This window comes from Microcebus murinus, chromosome 16, assembly GCF_040939455.1.
Source record: "Microcebus murinus isolate Inina chromosome 16, M.murinus_Inina_mat1.0, whole genome shotgun sequence".
NCBI lineage: Eukaryota > Metazoa > Chordata > Mammalia > Primates > Cheirogaleidae > Microcebus > Microcebus murinus.
In genome coordinates, this window is record NC_134119.1 from 64,835,703 (window position 1) to 64,853,242 (window position 17,540).

At 49.2% G+C, this 17,540-nt stretch overlaps 2 protein-coding genes across 3 annotated transcripts; one reads left to right on the forward strand and one right to left on the reverse strand.

Annotated features, from left to right (window-relative positions):
• Nucleotides 1-43: 43 nt before the first annotated feature.
• Nucleotides 44-4,567, reverse strand: SNRPD2 (small nuclear ribonucleoprotein D2 polypeptide). Its single transcript, XM_012761443.2, has 3 exons — nt 4,410-4,567; nt 2,850-3,029; nt 44-309 (listed from the first exon to the last, which is right to left on the reverse strand). Coding segments are annotated over exons 1-3 (357 nt in total). The 5' UTR covers nt 4,412-4,567; the 3' UTR covers nt 44-134.
• Nucleotides 4,568-4,776: 209 nt separating this feature from the next.
• QPCTL (glutaminyl-peptide cyclotransferase like) lies at nt 4,777-17,188 on the forward strand. 2 transcript variants are annotated; one of them, XM_012761442.3, is made up of 7 exons: nt 4,777-5,450; nt 5,929-6,072; nt 7,156-7,437; nt 9,297-9,449; nt 9,550-9,649; nt 10,568-10,684; nt 14,131-17,188. In XM_012761442.3, the coding sequence occupies exons 1-7, from the start codon at nt 5,241-5,243 to the stop codon at nt 14,274-14,276; spliced, it is 1,152 nt and encodes a 383-aa protein (XP_012616896.1). In that variant the 5' UTR covers nt 4,777-5,240; the 3' UTR covers nt 14,277-17,188. The 2 variants fall into 2 exon arrangements, with proteins under 2 accessions (XP_012616896.1, XP_075849298.1); XM_075993183.1 differs by lacking the exon at nt 7,156-7,437 and having other exon boundaries at nt 4,778-5,450.
• The last annotated feature ends 352 nt before the right edge of the window (nt 17,189-17,540 follow it).

Genomic DNA, 17,540 nt, shown 5'->3' on the forward strand with positions numbered 1-17,540 from the left:
TCCTGAGTCTGCCCTGCTCACGAGGCCCTGGAACAGACAGATATCACTAGAAAAAAAACACAGCTTTATTACTGCCATCACAAAGAGCAGCTGTTCACAGGACAGGGGACCAAGCTGTCGGCAGGAAGGCGCCCCTACTTGCCAGCGATAAGTGGGTTCCTCAGGACCACAATGACTGAGTCCCCGCGCAGGAACATCTTGGAGATGTAGCGGTCCTTGTTGACCGGCTTGGACTTCTTCTTCCCCTTGCCACTCTTGGGGACCTCAGTCCACATCTCCTTCACGTTCTCCAGCACCATGTTGCAGTGCCTGGTGGGGGGGGCAGGAAGGCCCGAGAGTGAGGGGAGATACTTCTGACTGCCTCCTCTGCCCGGTACTGCTGTCCCCTCCATAGCAAAGGCTGGGGAAGAGGGCAGGCCCTGGGCCAAGAGGGCCAGGCTTCCAATGCCACCTCTGCAAGTCCTTAGTTAAGGCTTAGGCAAAGGATTTCACCCCTCTGTACCTCAGTTTCCTCCTTTCTAAATCGGAGACTATCATGATACCTCCCTCATAGGGTTGTTGTGAAGATTAAATGAATTAATACAACATTTTGGTAAAGCACTCAGAACACAGCACAGGGTAAAGCCAAACAAAACGGTTCTGTTCATGCCTTTTAATGCTAAGTGTTTAGGCAGGCTGCAGCAAAGAGCTGCTTCTCTTTGGAGACCCAGCGGCTCCTAGGGTGCAGAGGGCTTCAGGTGGCACCTGAGGCCTCCACTCCAGTTCTGCTTTGTCCCTATCCTCAGGTGCCAGGTGGGCACATGTGATAACAGTGAGCATGAGCTCATTCAACAAACGCTTGCAGAGTATCTACTGTTAATGGTGAAGAAGCGTGGGGAGGCAAGGGAGATGAAGAAGGGATGGGAGATGTAGGACGGGCAGCTGTTGGAGGCTGCTGGTTTAACCAAGCCAAAGTGCATACATCTGATACAAATATTACTGCATGGTAAGAAAAAATGAAAACAATAAGGAAGCTCTCCATGCTTTGTATGGAATAACCTCCAGGAGATACTGTGAGGCAAAAAAGTGGAAAAGTATGTATGGAAAGTCATGTTTGTTTGTTTATTTATTTATTTATTTGTATATAGAGATGGGTTCTCGCTCTTGCTCAGGCTGGTCTTGAACTCCTGAGCTCAAGGGATCCTCCTGGCTCGGCCTCCCAGAGTGCTAGGATGACAAGTGTGACCCACTGCCCAGGCCTGGGAAGTCATGTTTATTTGTTTATTTTTGAGACAGAGTCTCACTTCTGTTGCCCTGGCATCAGCTTATCTCACAGCAACCTCAAACTCCTGGGCTCAAGCAATCCTCCTGCCTCAGCCTCCCAAGTAGCTAGGACTACAAGCATGCGCCACCATGCCCAGCTAATCGCCTCGGCCTCCCAGAGTGCTAGGATTACAGGCGTAAACCACCCTGGCTGGCTGGAAGTCATGGTTAGAAGGGAAAAAAGGGGATAGAAGAATCATACACACTGCCCATTTGCTCCTACAATACAGAATCTTTGAAAGATACCTGCAAAGTGGTGGCAGGAGGCTGGCCTAGGTAAACTGGAAACAGGCCTGATGGAGATTTTCACTAGACTATTATTGCTGTTTTGGGAATCATGTGAATGTATTACAAGTTTCAGAAAAAAAGTATTATAAAAAGAAAAGTAGCATACCAATATGGAAACATTTCCAAATTATATTGTTAAGTGAAAAAACCCAAGGCCTAGGTCAGTGTGGTGGCTCACGCCTATAATCCTAGCACTCTGGGAGGGTGATGTGGGTGGATTGAGCTCAGGAATTCAAGACCAGCCTGAGCAAGAGCGAGACACTGTCTCTACTAAAAATAGAAATTAGCTGGACAACTAAAAATATATATAGAAAAAATTAGCCGGGCATGGTGGCGCATGGCCGTAGTCCCAGCTACTTGGGAGGCTGAGGCATGAGGATCACTTGAGCCCAGGAGTTTGAGGTTGCTGTGAACTATGCTGACACCACAGCACTCTAGCTTGGGCAACAGAGTGAGACTGTCTCAAAAAACCCAAACAAAACAAAAACAAAAACCAAGGTCTAAAACTATGTGGCATGCCGTTAGCAGTAATTAAAAAAAGATCTCCTGGGGTTTGTGCAGTAGCTCAGGCCTGTAATACTAGCACTTTGGGAGGCTGAGGAGGGAGGGTCGCTTGAGGCCAGGAGTTCGAGACCAGACGGAGCAAGTGAGACCATGTCTCTACAGAAAATAGAAAAAATTAGCCAGGCATGGTGGTGTGCATCTGTAGTCCCAGCTACTCGGGAGGCTAAGGCAGGAGGATCACTTTAGCCCAAGAGTTGAGGTTGCTGTGAGCTATGATGACACCATTACACTGTAGCCTGGGCAACAGAGTGAGACCCTGTGTCCAAAAAAAAAAAGGGTTGGGGGGTATTATGATGTACATTTTTCAGATAAGGAAACTGAAATCCAGGGATGAAAAATCACTTGCTGTTTGTTTATTCTGGCTGAAACACACAGATCCTAGCTTGCTCCTTCATCTTATTTAGGTTTGTTCACTGTTGCCTCTTCAGATAAAGCCCTTCTGATTGACTACTGCCAGTGAACAAACAAGACAGTCACTCACTCAAGGTCACCTGGATGCTAAGAGGCAGAGGTGGGACATGAACACAGGTGGACTGGCTCTCCCAAGAACAAGTCTATAACCACTGCACAGCACAGCTGGAGGGCCAATGAGACGGTCACACCTTGGGCTTTTAAGATGCTTACACCCCAGGCTTCTGGAGCTGGGGCTGCTTCTCCAGGGTTGGATAAAACACCTCCCGAGACCCTGCACTCACCTATCAAAGGCCTTCACACGGCCCAGGAGTTTCTTGTTATTGCGGCAATTGATAAGCACTTGAGTGTTGTTCTTGACCGACTGTGTGAGCACAGATAGTGGACCAGTGTTAAATTCTTCCTCCTCCCTCTTTTGTAGCTCCTCTGGGGTCATTTCACTCTTGGGCTTGTTGAGGAGGCTCCTGAATGGGAAAGTATGGAAACCTTAGGTGAGAGGGGTTGGGGTAGGGAGCATGGGTGGCCAGGACCTCACCCCCAGTAACTCCCCAACCTTGCTGCACACATCCATCCTCCTACTCAGTGTCCTCTTTTGGCATCACCACTTGGATGCCTAACAGACATTTTCAATTTTGCATGTCTCAGGTTGAGCTCCAGGTCGCCCAACCTACCCTATCCACAGTTTCCTCCGTTTCTATTGATAGTCCTCTTCCTCTCTCTCTTACATGCTTTAGCAAATCTGTCAGCAAATGGCCATTTCTTACCATGGCCCAAGCCTCCATCATCTCTCTCCTGGAGTCTTACTGATCTCCCTGCCTCCACCCATGTTCCCTGACAATCTCTTCTCCACATAACAGTCTGAAGAGTTGTGCTAAAACCTAAATCATATCAGGTCACTCTTCAAAATCCTTCCATGGCTGCCATCTCAGTGTAAAAGGTAAAACCCAAACTTTTTGCAATGCCCTACATCTGCCCCCTCTCTCACTCCCCTCCAGCCACAGTGGTGTTCTGGGTGGTCCTTGAAAAACCGAGGCAAACTTTCACCTTAGAGCCTCTGCATTTGATTTTTCCTTCTGCCCGAAAGTGTCAAATACCTGCATGGTTCACTTTCTTCAGGTCTTTGCTAAAGTGATGCCTTCCCCATGAGTCCTTCTGTGCTAGTTATTAAGTCATTGGCACTTCCCATTGTTTTCACCCTGCTCAACTGCTTCTTTAGTCACAGCCTTGATCACCCAACACACTATATACTTTATTTTATTTATTATTCTATTTATTGCCTGTCTCCCTTCCCTCCCATAAGCTGTAGAAAGAGATTTTTTCCGTGGGGGCGGGTGGGTCTCATTCACTGATGTATCATGCCTGTCTAAAGCAGTGCCTGATACATGAACAATCAATGTATTAATAATATTTGCTGAAAGAATAAGTATGCAAAATCTTGCCAGCAACTTGTCACCCGTAAAAGTCGCGAATTAGGTCGAAAAGACACCCGTTTCCCGCTGAAATTATCCTGATAAATCCCTTGCTTCATTATTCTTAAAAGTCCCTACTGCCCTCCTCCCAGGTTCTTTATTCGTAAAATCGCTTCCCTTTAATAATCATTTCAACGGGACTAATTATCTAGGAAAATCCCCAGCCCGTTATCTGAAAAAGCTGTTCAGTCTCCAGAACTCATGATCCGTCAAAGGCCCCATGCTGGTTCCCAAACTCATCAGGAGATGAGGACACCACTTTATCCCTAAAATCTCCGCCTCCGTCCCTAGCTCTGCTCACCCCCTTCCACCGTTAATCGGCTAAATTTACACCCTCAACCGCACTCCCGCCGCCTAAGCCCGGCCCAGGCTCACATGGTGGTGGCTGTGTTCTCAGGTCACTCCTTTCTCCGCGTTGCTTTTCTGCTTCTGAGGAAAGAGAGCGCGAGACAGGCGGGACTTCCGCTTCCTGAGGCCCACTTCCGTGGGCGCCTGCGCAAACCTACCAGTAGGCGGGGGCGTGGCCTGTTGCCATAGTGATCCCCGCCCCTCCGAGAACAATGATGGGATAAAAGCCTCGAGTAGTGGTTCTAGGCCATTCAGGACCATACGACGCAGATGTCCACGACAATGGAGAGAAAAAGAGAGGGGGTTTGATTCAAACCATTTCGTTACAGAATGGTGTAAGTCAAAGGAGGAAAATGACACGCCATTTCCAAATGCCCGCCGAACCTGCCTTCGGGGGCGTGGCTTCCGCGAAGCCAATCCGCTCCTCGCTTCTGCTGTAGGCACCGCCCCTTGTCCACCCCAGGGACCGCTCATTGACGTGTCTATTGATCTTTCCGACCCGGCGCAACCAATCCCTTGCCTACATCCGGGATGGGCATGGACCTGTGCCCAAGAGGTCGAATGTTTTCCACGATCTCACGCTGCTCATTGGCTTTCCCTCCAAAGGCGGAGCCTACCCTTCTCGCGCTCCCTTTGGGGTGGGGCGTGCAATCCTCAGGGGAACAACCCTAAAACCCCAGGGAGGTTGGGGGGGGGCGTGTCCTCAAGGTCATAGTTACCATTGGTTTCAGTGCTCGCTAGGGGGTGGGATGGTGCCGTCGCTCTTGCTGCTCATTGGTCCATTGATTCCATGGGGTGGAACTGGGCCCGGCCTTAACTCAATCCGCGGCCCCGGGGCGGTTTCTGGGCAGAGCTGCCATGCGTTCCGGGGGCCGCGGGCGGTCCCGGCTGCGACCCGGGGAACGTAGCCTCACGGGGGCACCCTCACCGCCGAAGCGCCGCCTGCTGGCGCGGGGGCAGCTCTTGCCCCTGCTGCTGCTGGCGCTGGCCGTGGGCTCGGCGTTCTACACCATCTGGAGCGGCTGGCACCGCAGGACTGAGGAGCTGCCGCCGGGCAGGGAGCTGCGGGTGAGGCCGGCAGGGACCCAGGCATCGCGGGAACCCTCATTCCCTCCTCTTCCCCGACGTCTGGGGTTGACGTGGCTTTATCGCACGGCCCTAGCCGCAGGTGCCACCGTCTCCGTCATTTGAGCGCATGCCCCTTACCAAAGGAATAAGGCTTCGGGCTTGTTCTGTGATAGCAGCTCTTCCTCAAGAGGAAGGGTCTGGAGTAATAAGACTGGGAGCTCGAGGTTCTAGCCTTAAGTCAGCTATTTGGAAGAGTCCCTTCTTCTCTCTCCTCTCTCTAACTGGGCCTCGATATCCCCATCACGATTGAGGTAGGCTGGACCAGGAATTCCTGAGTCCAGGAATTATCCTAAAAGTCCCCGATGCTAGAGGCCACAGATTACGAAGAGGAACCGGGGCTCCTTGGGGCCACGGCGCCTGGGGCAGGATCGGAATGGGGTTGCTCTCATTCTCTTCCCCATCCCACCTTCCTCCCAAGGCCCCGTTAATCGGAAGCCTCCCTGAAACCCGGCTGCGGAAGGTGGTGAGACAACTGGACCCGCAGCGTCTCTGGGGCACTTATCTGCGCCCCCTGCTGGTTGTGCGAACCCCAGGCAGCCCCGGCAATCTGCAAGTCAGAAAGGTAAGGGCTCTACCTCCAATCCCTGACACCCCCAGCCTGCTAAGGAATGGGAGAGGCCCCTGCCAGTAACAAACCAACAGGCTGTACTGCCCACCTTACTGCCCTCGCCAAAAGCCTACTATGTGCTAGGAGCAAGCAACAAACAGTCGTATGAGGTGCGTACCAATATGCTTTTCATTATGTGGATGGGGAAACTGAGGCTCAGAGAGGTTATGTACTTTCCAGATCCTACAGCTAATAATGTAAATGGTAGACCTGGGCATTGAACCTAAGCAGGTTGGTTCCAGAGCTGGTGCTGTATTGTTTCTATATTATATTACCTCCCTGAAAGCAATGAGTCATTTAAATACTGCTTGATTTCCAATTCTACTTCATCCTCTTAGACTGTGATCTTGGACTAGTTTGTTTGTTTGTTTCTTTTCTTTTTTTTTTTTTTTTGAGACAGGGTTTCGCTCTGTCCTCTGGGCTAGAGTGCAGTGGAGTCATCATAGCTCAAACTCCTGGACTCGAGAAATCCTCCTGCCTCAGCCTCCTGAGTAGCTGGGAGGCAGGCAGGCAGGCACCATCACACCCAGCTAATTTTTCTGGTGTGAGTTTTTTGGTTTTGTTTTTTTTTTTTTTTTTTTTTTGGTAGAGACAGGGTCTCCCTCTTGCACAGGCTGGTCTCCAACTCCTGACCTCAAGCGATCCTCCTGCCTTAGCCTCCCAAAGTGCTAGGATTACAGGGATAAGCCACGGTGCCCAGCCCTGGACTAGTTTCTTAATCTCTCTGGGGCTCAGTTTCCTCATCTGCAAAAGGGGATCATTAATTGATAGTCCGTACCCTGTTGGGTCCCTAGAACAGAGCTTGGCACATAATGGGAGCTATTTAAGAGTAAGCTGTGGTTAGTGTTGTTGGCATCAAGACAATATCCGGCACCTAGTAGGTACTCAGCAGAAATGTATCAAGGGACTGATTTAAACTAGAGTGGGACTTGCAGGTGTACAGGACCGCTCTGCATGGCTCAGGTCACATGGCCCCTCTCCCCACCCCCTCCTCCTCCCCAGTCCCCGTCCACCCTCCCACCTCTCTCTTGCCACTAGTTCCTGGAGGCCACGCTGCGGGCCTTGCCAGCAGGCTGGCATGTGGAGCTGGATCCCTTCACAGCCTCGACACCTCTGGGGCCACTGGACTTTGGCAACGTGGTGGCCACGCTGGACCCAGGGGCTGCCCGTCACCTTACACTCGCCTGCCATTATGACTCAAAGCTCTTCTCACCCCGGTCGGCCCCCTTTGTGGGGGCCACGGATTCAGCTGTGCCCTGTGCCCTGCTACTGGAGCTGGCCCAGGCCCTCGACCCAGAGCTGAGCAGGGCCAAGGAGCAGGTGAGGACAGGGGTGGGGGAAGGGGCGGTGGGCCACCTCCACTGTTTTTTTAAGCCACCACCCTCCTTTGCCTGGGCATTTGTCATCCTTCTCGTTTTCCCACCTCCACTCTAGGCACAGAGCCACAGCAATCTTTCTACCTCCCAAATGTCAGAGATTGTCAGATCCTGTCCTTCTGCCCCAAACTCTCCCAGGGCTCCCCCTTCATTCCAAGCATAAGCCAGAGTCCTTATACCGGCCCATGAGGTGTGTCCTGTTACCTCTCTCATCTCGTCTCCCACCCTCACCCTGGCTCACTCCACCCTAGCTACACCCACCTCCCTCTGTCCTCAAACCCACAAGGTTCACTCCTACCTCAGGGCATTTGCACTTGCTGCTTGCTCTGCAGAGACTGTGCTTTTATCAGGTATCTTCTTAGCTGGTTCCTGTCCTTCATCCAAGTGTCCACTCCCATGTCACCTCTTCAAAGAGGCCTTCCCAACCACCCTAAAATAACTCCTTGTCACTATCCCATGCTGTATGGTACATTCTGTTGATTTGTTTGCCTGTCTCCCAAACCAGAATAAGTTCCATGAAGGCAGGGACTTTTGTTTTCTTTTTTTTTTTTTTGAGACAGAGTCTCGCTTGTTGCCCAGGCTATAGTGAGTGCCGTGACGTCAGCCTAGCTCACAGCAACCTCAAACTCCTGGGCTCAAGTAATCCTTCTGCCTCAGCCTCCCGAGTAGCTGGGACTACAGGCATGTGCCACCATGCCTGGCTAATTTTTTATTTATTTATTATTTTTTTTTGAGACAAGAGTCTCTCTTTGTTGCCCAGGCTAGAGTGAGTGCCATGGCATCAGCCTAGCTCACAGCAACCTCAAACTCCTGGGCTCAAGCAATCCTTCTGCCTCAGCCTCCCGAGTAGCTGGGACTACAGGCATGCACCACCATGCCCGGCTAATTTTATATATATATATATATATATATTAGTTGGCCAATTAATTTCTTTCTATTTATAGTAGAGATGGGGTCTTGCTCTTGCTCAGGCTGGTTTGGAACTCCTGACCTCGAGCAATCCGCTCGCCTCGGCCTCCCAGAGTGCTAGGATTACAGGCGTGAGCCACCGTGCCCGGCCTATTTTCTGCTATATTCCCTGGACCCAGGATATTACTTGGTATAAAGTAGGATGTCTAGGCCGGGCGCGGTGGCTCACACCTGTAATCCTAGCACTCTGGGAGGCTGAGGCAGGAAGGATCGCACAAGGTCAGGAGTTCGAAACCAGCCTGACCAAGAGCGAGACCTCTGTCTTTACTAAAAATAGAAACAAATCGATTGGCCAACTAAAAATATATAGAAAAAAGTAGCCGGGCATGGTGGTGCGTGCCTGTAGGCCCAGCTACTCGAGAGGCTGAGGCAGAAGGATTGCTTGAGCCCAGGAGATTGAGGTTGCTGTGAGCTAGGCTGACACCACAGCACTCACTCTAGCCTGGGCAACAAAGCGAGACTCTGTCTCAAAAAAAAAAAAAAAAAGAAAATAGTCAGAGCTAACCCTTGGTTAGTTATTATGTACCAGGAACTGTTTGAAGACCTGGATTCGAATCCTATCCTAAGGATAGAATCATTATTATATCCATTTATAGATAACAAAACTGATGCTTCGAGAAGTTAGTAGCTTTCCCACATCTGCTCGGCTATGAAGCAACTGAGTCTGGGTTTGATCCCAGGCAGTTTGGCTCCAAATCTGTGTCCTTGGCCACCATGTTCTGAGTGAGGACGTCTACTTTGTCCTGTTCGGCTGTGTAAGAAGGCAGGAAATGTGGGTGGGTTGAGGCTGAGGGCTGGCCCTGAGCTGGCCCTGGCCACCTGCTGCTCCCACAGGCAGCTCCAGTGACCCTGCAACTGCTCTTCTTGGACGGCGAAGAGGCGCTGAAGGAGTGGGGGCCCAAGGACTCCCTTTATGGCTCCCGGCACCTGGCCCAGCTCATGGAGTCCATGCCCCACAGTCCGGGCCCCACCAGGATCCAGGCTATTGTAAGATTGGGGTCCCACTGGGTTCCGGCAGGGGAGGGAGAAGGAGAAGCGGGGTGGGCAGTATCCCGCTGGCCCCTTCAGTCCTAGCCTCTTCCCCTAGGAGCTCTTTATGCTTCTCGATCTCCTGGGAGCCGCCAACCCGACCTTCTACAGTCACTTCCCTCGCACCCTCCGCTGGTTCCATCGGCTGAGGAGCATCGGTGAGGACAGAGAGAGAGGCGGGCTCCAGCCTGGGCTGCGGGAGGGAGAGCTGGAGAGGCCGGGCCCTCCCTCCAAAGGCCCATCCAGCCTTCCCCCCACCTTCCTAGTCTCCCTACAGCGCTAGAGCAGAAGCAAATTGATCCCACCACCGTAAAGGATAGTGATTACTGGCCGGGCGCGGTGGCTCACACCTGTAATCCTAGCACTCTGGGGCGGGAGGATTGCTCAAGGTCAGGAGTTCGAAACCAGCCTGAGCAAGAGTGAGACCCCATCTCTACTATAAACAGAAAGAAATTAATTGGCCAACTAATATATATAGAAAAAATTAGCCGGGCATGGTGGTGCATGCCTGTAGTCCCAGCTACTCAGTCTCTACTATAAATAGAAAAAAATTAATTGGCCAACAAATATATATAGAAAAAATCAGCCAGGCATGGTGGCGCATGCCTGTAGTCCCAGCTACTCGGGAGGCTGAGGCAGGAGGATCACTTGAGCCCAGGAGTTTGAGGTTGCTGTGAGCTAGGCTGATGCTACGGGACTCACTCTAGCCTGGGCAACAAAGCGAGACTCTGTCTCAAAAAAAAAAAAAAAAAAAGGATAGTGATTACTACACAGGGGCTCTGTAGTGACACAGCCCTGGTCCCAAGTCCTGGCTCTACCTCTTACCAGCTTTGTGACTTTGGACAAGTGGCTTCATCGCTCTGAGCCTCAATTTCCTACATGTCAAATGGTAATAATAACATCTACCTCCTAGACTTGGGGGGATTGAATGAGACCAGCAACATAGTAAGGCCACAGTGAGGAGTAACTGGCATTAATTCTTGTTGGGGTGACCACAGACCCTCCTCTGATTTGTGAGCCGAGGACCTTGGGCTGTTGAGGACTAACCCTTGCTCTCTAATCCCCACCACCTCCAGAGAGGCGTCTACACCGTTTGAACCTGCTGCAGTCGCATCCCCAGGAAGTGATGTACTTCCAACCCGGGGAGCCCCCTGGCTCTGTAGAAGACGACCACATCCCCTTCCTCCGCAGAGGTACTTAATGCAGGGAGGGGTGGAGGGTGGAGGTCCAAGGAAGCCATAAATTTGACTTGGCCCCCGATCCTTCCCAGGGCTGGGGACTGGTGGCAAGTTGCTTAACCTCTTTTTGCCTTGATTTTTTTCATCTTTAAAATGGGGACAATAGCTCTTATCTTAGAGTATTGTTGAGGGGACTGAATGCCCTAATACTTATAAATACCTTGGCTGGGTACAATGGCTCATACCTGTAGTTCCAGGACTTTGGGAGGCCAAGGCGAGAGGACTGCTTGAGCCCAGGAGTTTGAATCTAGCCTGGGCAACATAGCGAGACCCCATCTCTAAGTAAAGAAAGAAAGTAGGCCGGGTGCAGTGGCTCACGCCTGTAATCCTAGCACTCTGGGAGGCCAAGATGGGCAGATCGTTTGAGCTCAGGAGTTTGCGACCAGCCTGAGCAAAAGCGAGACCCTATCTCTACTAAAAATAGAAAGAAATTAGCTGGACAATTAAAAATATATATAAAAAATTAGCCGGGCATGGTGGCGCATGCCTGTAGTCCCAGCTACTTGCGAGGCTGAGGCAAGAGGATCACTTGAGTCCAGGAGTTTGAAGTTGCTGTGAGCTAGGCTGACACCACGGCACTCTAGCCCGGGCAAGAGTGAGACTCTGTCTCAAAAAAAAAAAAAAAAAAACCGTAAAGAAAAAAATATTTTTCATTTGTAACCAACAGGGAAAAAAAATGACAAAAAAGTGAGGGGGGGGAGAAAAAATTTAATTTAAAAAAGTCAAAGAATATTTAAATAAAGCAACAAAAGAAAAATATCTAATCATATTTTAGGCTTTCTGAACCCAATCTTGGACCTCTGCATGATTTTTACAAAGTTGCCATATGATTTTGATATACAGCCAGGGTTGAAAACATCTGGGAGGGCCGGGCGCAGTGGCTCACGCCTGTAATCCTAACACTCTGGGAGGCCAAGGCGGGTGGATTGCTCAAGGTCAGGAGTTTGAAACCAGCCTCAGCAAGAGCGAGACCCCATCTCTACTATAAACAGAAAGAAATTAATTGACCAACTAATATATATAGAAAAAATTAGCCAGGCATGGTGGCGCATGCCTGTAGTCCCAGCTACTCAGGAAGGAGGCTGAGGCAGCAGGATTGCTTGAGCCCAGGAGTTTGAGGTTACTGTGAGCTAGGCTGATGCCACAGCACTCACTCTAGCCTGGGCAACAAAGCAAGGCTCTGTCTCAAAAAAAAAAAAAAAAAGAAAACATCAGGGAGAAGTATTAAGAATGTAGGTTTTAGGCCGGGCGCGGTGGCTCACGCCTGTAATCCTAGCACTCTGGGAGGCCGAGGCGGGCGGATTGCTCCAGGTCAGGAGTTCAAAACCAGCCTGAGCGAGACCCCGTCTCTACTATAAACAGAAAGAAATTAATTGGCCAACTAATATCTATATAAAAAAAATTAGCCGGGCATGGTGGCACATGCCTGTAGTCCCAGCTACTAGGGAGGCTGAGGCAGTAGGATCGCTGAGCCCAGGAGATTGAGGTTGCTGTGAGCCAGGCTGACGCCACGGCACTCACTCTAGCCTGGGCAAGAAAGTGAGACTCTGTCTCAAAAAAAAAAAAAAAAAGAATGTAGGTTTTAGGTTGGGCAAGGTGGCTCACACCTGTAATCCTAGCACTCTGGGAAGCCAAGGCAGGCGGATGGCTCCAGGTCAGGAGGTCGAAACCAGCCTGAGCAAGAGTGAGACCCCGTCTCTATTAAAAACAAAAAGAAATTAATTGGCCAACTAAAAATATACAGAAAAAATTAGCCGGGCATGGTGGCACACACCTGTAGTCCCAGCTACTCGGGAGGCTGAGGCAGGAGGATCGCTTGAGCCCAGGAGTTTGAGGTTGCTATGAGCTAGGCTGACGCCACAGCACTCTAGCCCGGGCAACAGAGTGAGACTCTGTCTCAAAACAAAACAAACAAAAACAGAATGTAGACCAAGACAGGTCTGGATTCTAGGATCTGTGGTTTACCACTGGCTGACCTAATTACTTGGCAAATCATTTAGCCTCTCTGAGCCCCGTTTCTTCTGGAAAATGACAATACATATACATACAACCTTCATAATCACAGGTCCGTGATTATGAGATTAGGTCTATAAAATGCCTACTTACACAGTGCTTAGCATATAGTAAGAGCTAAAAACTGCTTTTAAAATTTGTACTCTATAATTTAGTCATTCAACAAATATGCATTCCTTACAATGGCCCGTTTATTGATCACTTTGCCTGCCTCTGTTTCACTCTTGCCTGCCTCAGTTTCCACATCTGTAAATAGGGGGGTAAGTAAGTACCCCCTTACCTACCTTAAAGGATTTATTGTCAGGAGAAAATGGGGTGTGTGTGTGTGTGTGTGTAGCCAGCCCTACATTAGGGCCTGGAATACAGCAAGTTATGCATAAGGGCAATTATTAAAGAGAAAAAGAGGCTAACATACTTTGCAAGGAGGGTCAGGGACTCAAGGACATCTTCCTCATCTTTTGGTCTCTCCAAAATCCATTATTTTATTTATTTATTTTTTTTGAGACAGAGTCTCACTCTGTTGCCCAGGCTAGAGTGCTGTGGCATCAGCCTAGCTCACAGCAACCTCAAACTCCTTAGCCTCCTGAGTAGCTGGGACTACAGACATGCACCACCATGCCTGGCTAATTTTTTCTATGTGTTTTCAGTTGGCCAATTAATTTCTTTCTATATTTTTTAGTAGAGTTGGTGTCTCGGCTCTTGCTCCGGCTAGTTTTGAACTCCTGACCTTGAGCGATCCACCCACCTCGGCCTCCCAGAGTGCTAGGATTACAAGCGTGAGCCACCACTCTCGGCCCAAAATCCATTAAGTTTTGAGTGTCTCTAATTTATGTAATGAAAACAATAGATATATTGCATTTTTTGTTAAACTAATATGTACTCTCACACACTTAAAATCAGGGTTCAGAGTTCTTAAAGTGCCAAAACAGAGCCGGGCGCGGTGGCTCACTCCTGTAATCCTAGCACTCTGGGAGGCTGAGGCGGGCAGATTGCTTGAGGTCAGGAGTTCAAAGCCAGCCTGAGCGAGACCCCGCCTCTACCAAAAATAGAAATTAATTGGCCAACTAATATATATAGAAAAAAAAATTAGCCAGGCACGGTGGTGCATGCCTGTAGTCCCAGCTACTTGGGAGGCTGAGGCAGGAGGATCGCTTGATCCCAGGAGTTTGAGGTTGCTGTGAGCTAGGCTGATGCCATGGCACTCACTCTAGTCTGGGCAAGAAAGTGAGACTCTGTCTCAAAAAATAAATAAAAATTAAAAAAAAAAAAACAGAGCATCTTCCCCCAGTGTATGCAGGGGAAACGGGGTTACCCAGAGCCTGGGCCTGGGCTCCTGGGTCAGTGGCTGGCCGCAGCGGGCCTGATGGAGTCTCCTCTCTCACATTCAGGGGTCCCCGTGCTCCATCTCATCTCCACGCCCTTCCCCTCTGTCTGGCACACGCCTTCGGACACTGAGGCCAATCTCCACCCGCCCACGATATACAACCTGAGCCGCATCCTCGCCGTGTTCCTGGCTGAATACCTGGGGCTCTAGCCTGCTGGCCCGACGCCCAGGTGGACATTATTCTGAGGGAGAAGTGCCCAGCAGGGGACATGCTACGGGCAACTGCAGCCAGGGGAGCTCAGGCTGGCTCACCCCTGGCGTGCTGGCTTGACATTTCCTGCCTTTGGCTCCTACTTGTGCTACAATTGAAGACTCTCTTTCCTTTGACTGTCTCAAGAGACCACTGTGGGGTGAGAGCTAAAGGAATAAGAACTTGGCCCTGCCCTGCCGTAAACACTCGGTCTGAAGGTCTTCAGGAGCCAAACGATGTTCTTCTGGTCACCAAACCATGGACTGGCGTCTGGAGCATCCAGACCATCCAACCAAATGAATTCTCTGTGGCTAACTTTTTTTTGTCTCCATTCGTTCTACAGAATGGCAGCCTTGCTACTGCACCAGTCCTAACCTAACTCCCATGTGGGCTGACAGAGGATGTGCTCGTAAACAGAAACAGAGGAGATAGAAGCTGACACTTAGCAATCCCAGATTCTGCCAGACCCAAGGGGCAGTAAACCAGTGTTTCTGCAAAACATATTTTGCATAAGCTGGGCATGGTGGCGCACTCCTGTAGTCCCAGTGACTAGGGAGGCTGAGGCAAGAGGATCGCTTAAGCCCAGGAGTTTGAATACAACTTGAGCAACATAGCAAGAGCCCCTCTCAAAAACAAAACAAAACAAAACAAAAAACCCCCACCATACTCTGCAAAACTAGCAAATAGGTATTACATGAAAAAGGAGGTCAGAAATCAAGCAGGTGAGACATTAAATGAGTTTCCTCACTGCACAATATGAATTTTCAAGAGAAGGTGGAGAATGCAGGGTTTCTAAAAGTATTTCACTATGGAACCCCTTTACTGGGAAACAGTTCATAGAACTAGGGTACCTTGGAAGATACTTTGGGAAACACTGGGTTTCAAAAGTTGGAGAACATTTATGATAGAAATGGTTAAGACAGATCTAGATTCACTGCAAAGTAGTCAGAGCATGCCATCTTTCTCGGTGGGTACAGCAGTGTGAGGCGGTGGATATAATCAGTGAGGAAGTAGTTCCCAACCCTACCTACTTTTCAGACTTATCTGGGGTGCTCATTAAAAGATAATAGACTCCCAGGTTCCACCCAGACCTCCTGGACCAGAATGCTTGGGAGCAGCTGGGACTCTTACAAATACTTGAAGGAGTCTCATGGCGAACAGAGTTTGGGACACTCTGTCCTTAAAGATACGTTTTGGTGCATACCCAGCTGCTCAGCAAACTTACTCAAAAGAATCCTTTTTTTTTTTTTTTAATTACAAAGTATTTGCAAATTATACATCTGGTTTTTTGTTTTGTTTTGTTTTTGAGGCAGGGTCTTGCTCTGTTGCCCAGGCTAGTGTGCTGTGGCATCAGCCTAGCTCACAGCAACCTCAAACTCCTGGGCTCAAGGGATCCTCCTGCCTCAGCCTCCCAAGTAGCTGGGACTACAGGTGTGTGCCACCATGCCCGGCTAATTTTTTCTATTTTTAGTAGAGACAGGGTCTCGCTCTTGCTCAGACTGGTCTGGAACTCCTGAGCTCAAGGGATCCTCCTGCCTCGGCCTCCTGCTAGGATTACACAGCCACCACGCCTGGCCTAGGAGGATCCTACGATGGAGGGAACCTAGAAGTCCTGTTCCAGGCTCTGTGTCTGCTGCTTTTGTGACTTACAGGGAGACTTGGCAGGCAGCAGGGATGCCAGGCCAGGATAGAGGTTATTAAATAGTGAAGGCGAGCGCTGGCCTTCCAGGCTGAAGCTCTGGGTATCAAATGAGAGAGGATAAACAGAAGGTCCTCGATTCAGGTTCTTCCATAGTCGCTAACATTTATCTGGTGTGTGCTGTGTGCCAGGCACACTTTACATATGTCAACTCATTTAGTCTCCCCCCAAATCTGGAGGTAGGTGACAACTTCAGTTCTCATTCTGCAGGGCATGTGGCTGAGACCTCCGTGCGAGCCAGTTGTTTACAGAGCCCAGATTCCCACCCACAGCTGTGCTCCCAACTGCATGTCCTACCTCCCTTCCAAAAAAACGCCTGTGCTGGTCAACAGTTTATTGACAAAAAGTAGCCTGAAGCTTTCAATTGGTTTATGCACATTTTTGGCTTGCATCTGGGGAAAGGATTATTAGACTCATTTTCCAGATGAGGCTGCAGGTGCCTGGCAAACTGATATTTCCCGGGGTCCCCAAGCAAGCCAGCAGGCCCCTCTGAAGTTCTTATTCATACTCCAAACCTGGGCTCCCCCAGGTTCACACTGTGAAGGAGCTATCAGTGTATTTGGTAAATAACAATTGTTGAGCATGCCTTACCTATTAATCTTTTGAACCGTTAGTGGTATTCTTTTTTCAGATTAAGAAACTGAGCTTTATAGAAATCAAGTGCCCAGGATCACAGAGCTGGGCACCTAGCCCTCAATGTGTCTAAGTGTACATTTCTTTTTATTTATCCTGCTTAGAACTCATTGGTGTCTGTTATCAGTTCGGAATTTTTATCCATCATGTCTTTAAATATTGTCTTTGCACTATTCTCTATTGATTCTGGGATGCCAATGAAATGTATGTTAGATCTTCTTACTCTAGCCTCCAAAACCTTTCATATTTTCTTGTTTTCGTTTCTGTGCTATTTTTCTGGTCCAGCTCTAGTTCAATCTTTCTTTAGCTATGTCTAAGCTGCTATTTAACCCAGCCATTGAGCATTTAGTTTTTAGTTATTGTATTTTCCATTTCTAGATTTTATTGGTGGGTTTTTTCTTTCCCATCTGCTAGGCCACTTTTTTTTTCTTTTTTACAATGTTGAGTTCCCTACTTATAATTCCAAGCTTTTCTTTTAAAAATGTTAAACATGGTTTAAAATAAATGTTGTATTATAATCTGTGATTGACAGTTTCACCACCTGAAGCCTCTGTGTTCTTGTTGCTTTAATCCCATGAGTGTTTGTGTATTACCCACTGCCTGACAAATTATTTGTGGGGATTCTAGATGACAAATCTTCCAAGATTTGTACCCGTTTCTGCCAGACGTCTCAGAAGTACCCTGCATCACACAGATGATATGAAGCTGGCTGCAAACGGCCACCAAGGGCCAGCCTATGACCAAAATTCTCAGGGTCAATTTTCTTTTCTGTCCTTTGATCTCTTGATCCCTTCAGCATTCTAAACATCTCTGCAATCTTCTGGCTTATCCTTACCTGAGCTCATAGTTCTCTGAGATCCCAGCTCTCATGAGGTTCTCCACCTTGGGCAGC

Bases quoted from the DNA above. Each gene is read 5' to 3' on its own strand.
- SNRPD2 (XM_012761443.2), bottom strand. The intron at 310-2,849 runs GTGAGTGCAGGG...CCCCCCCACCAG, and splicing joins CGTGTGAAGGCCTTTGATAG to GCACTGCAACATGGTGCTGG.
- QPCTL (XM_012761442.3), top strand. From the start codon at position 5,241: ATGCGTTCCGGGGGCCGCGGGCGGTCCCGGCTGCGACCCGGGGAACGT. The intron at 9,450-9,549 runs GTAAGATTGGGG...CTCTTCCCCTAG, and splicing joins CCACCAGGATCCAGGCTATT to GAGCTCTTTATGCTTCTCGA. The intron at 9,650-10,567 runs GTGAGGACAGAG...CACCACCTCCAG, and splicing joins CCATCGGCTGAGGAGCATCG to AGAGGCGTCTACACCGTTTG.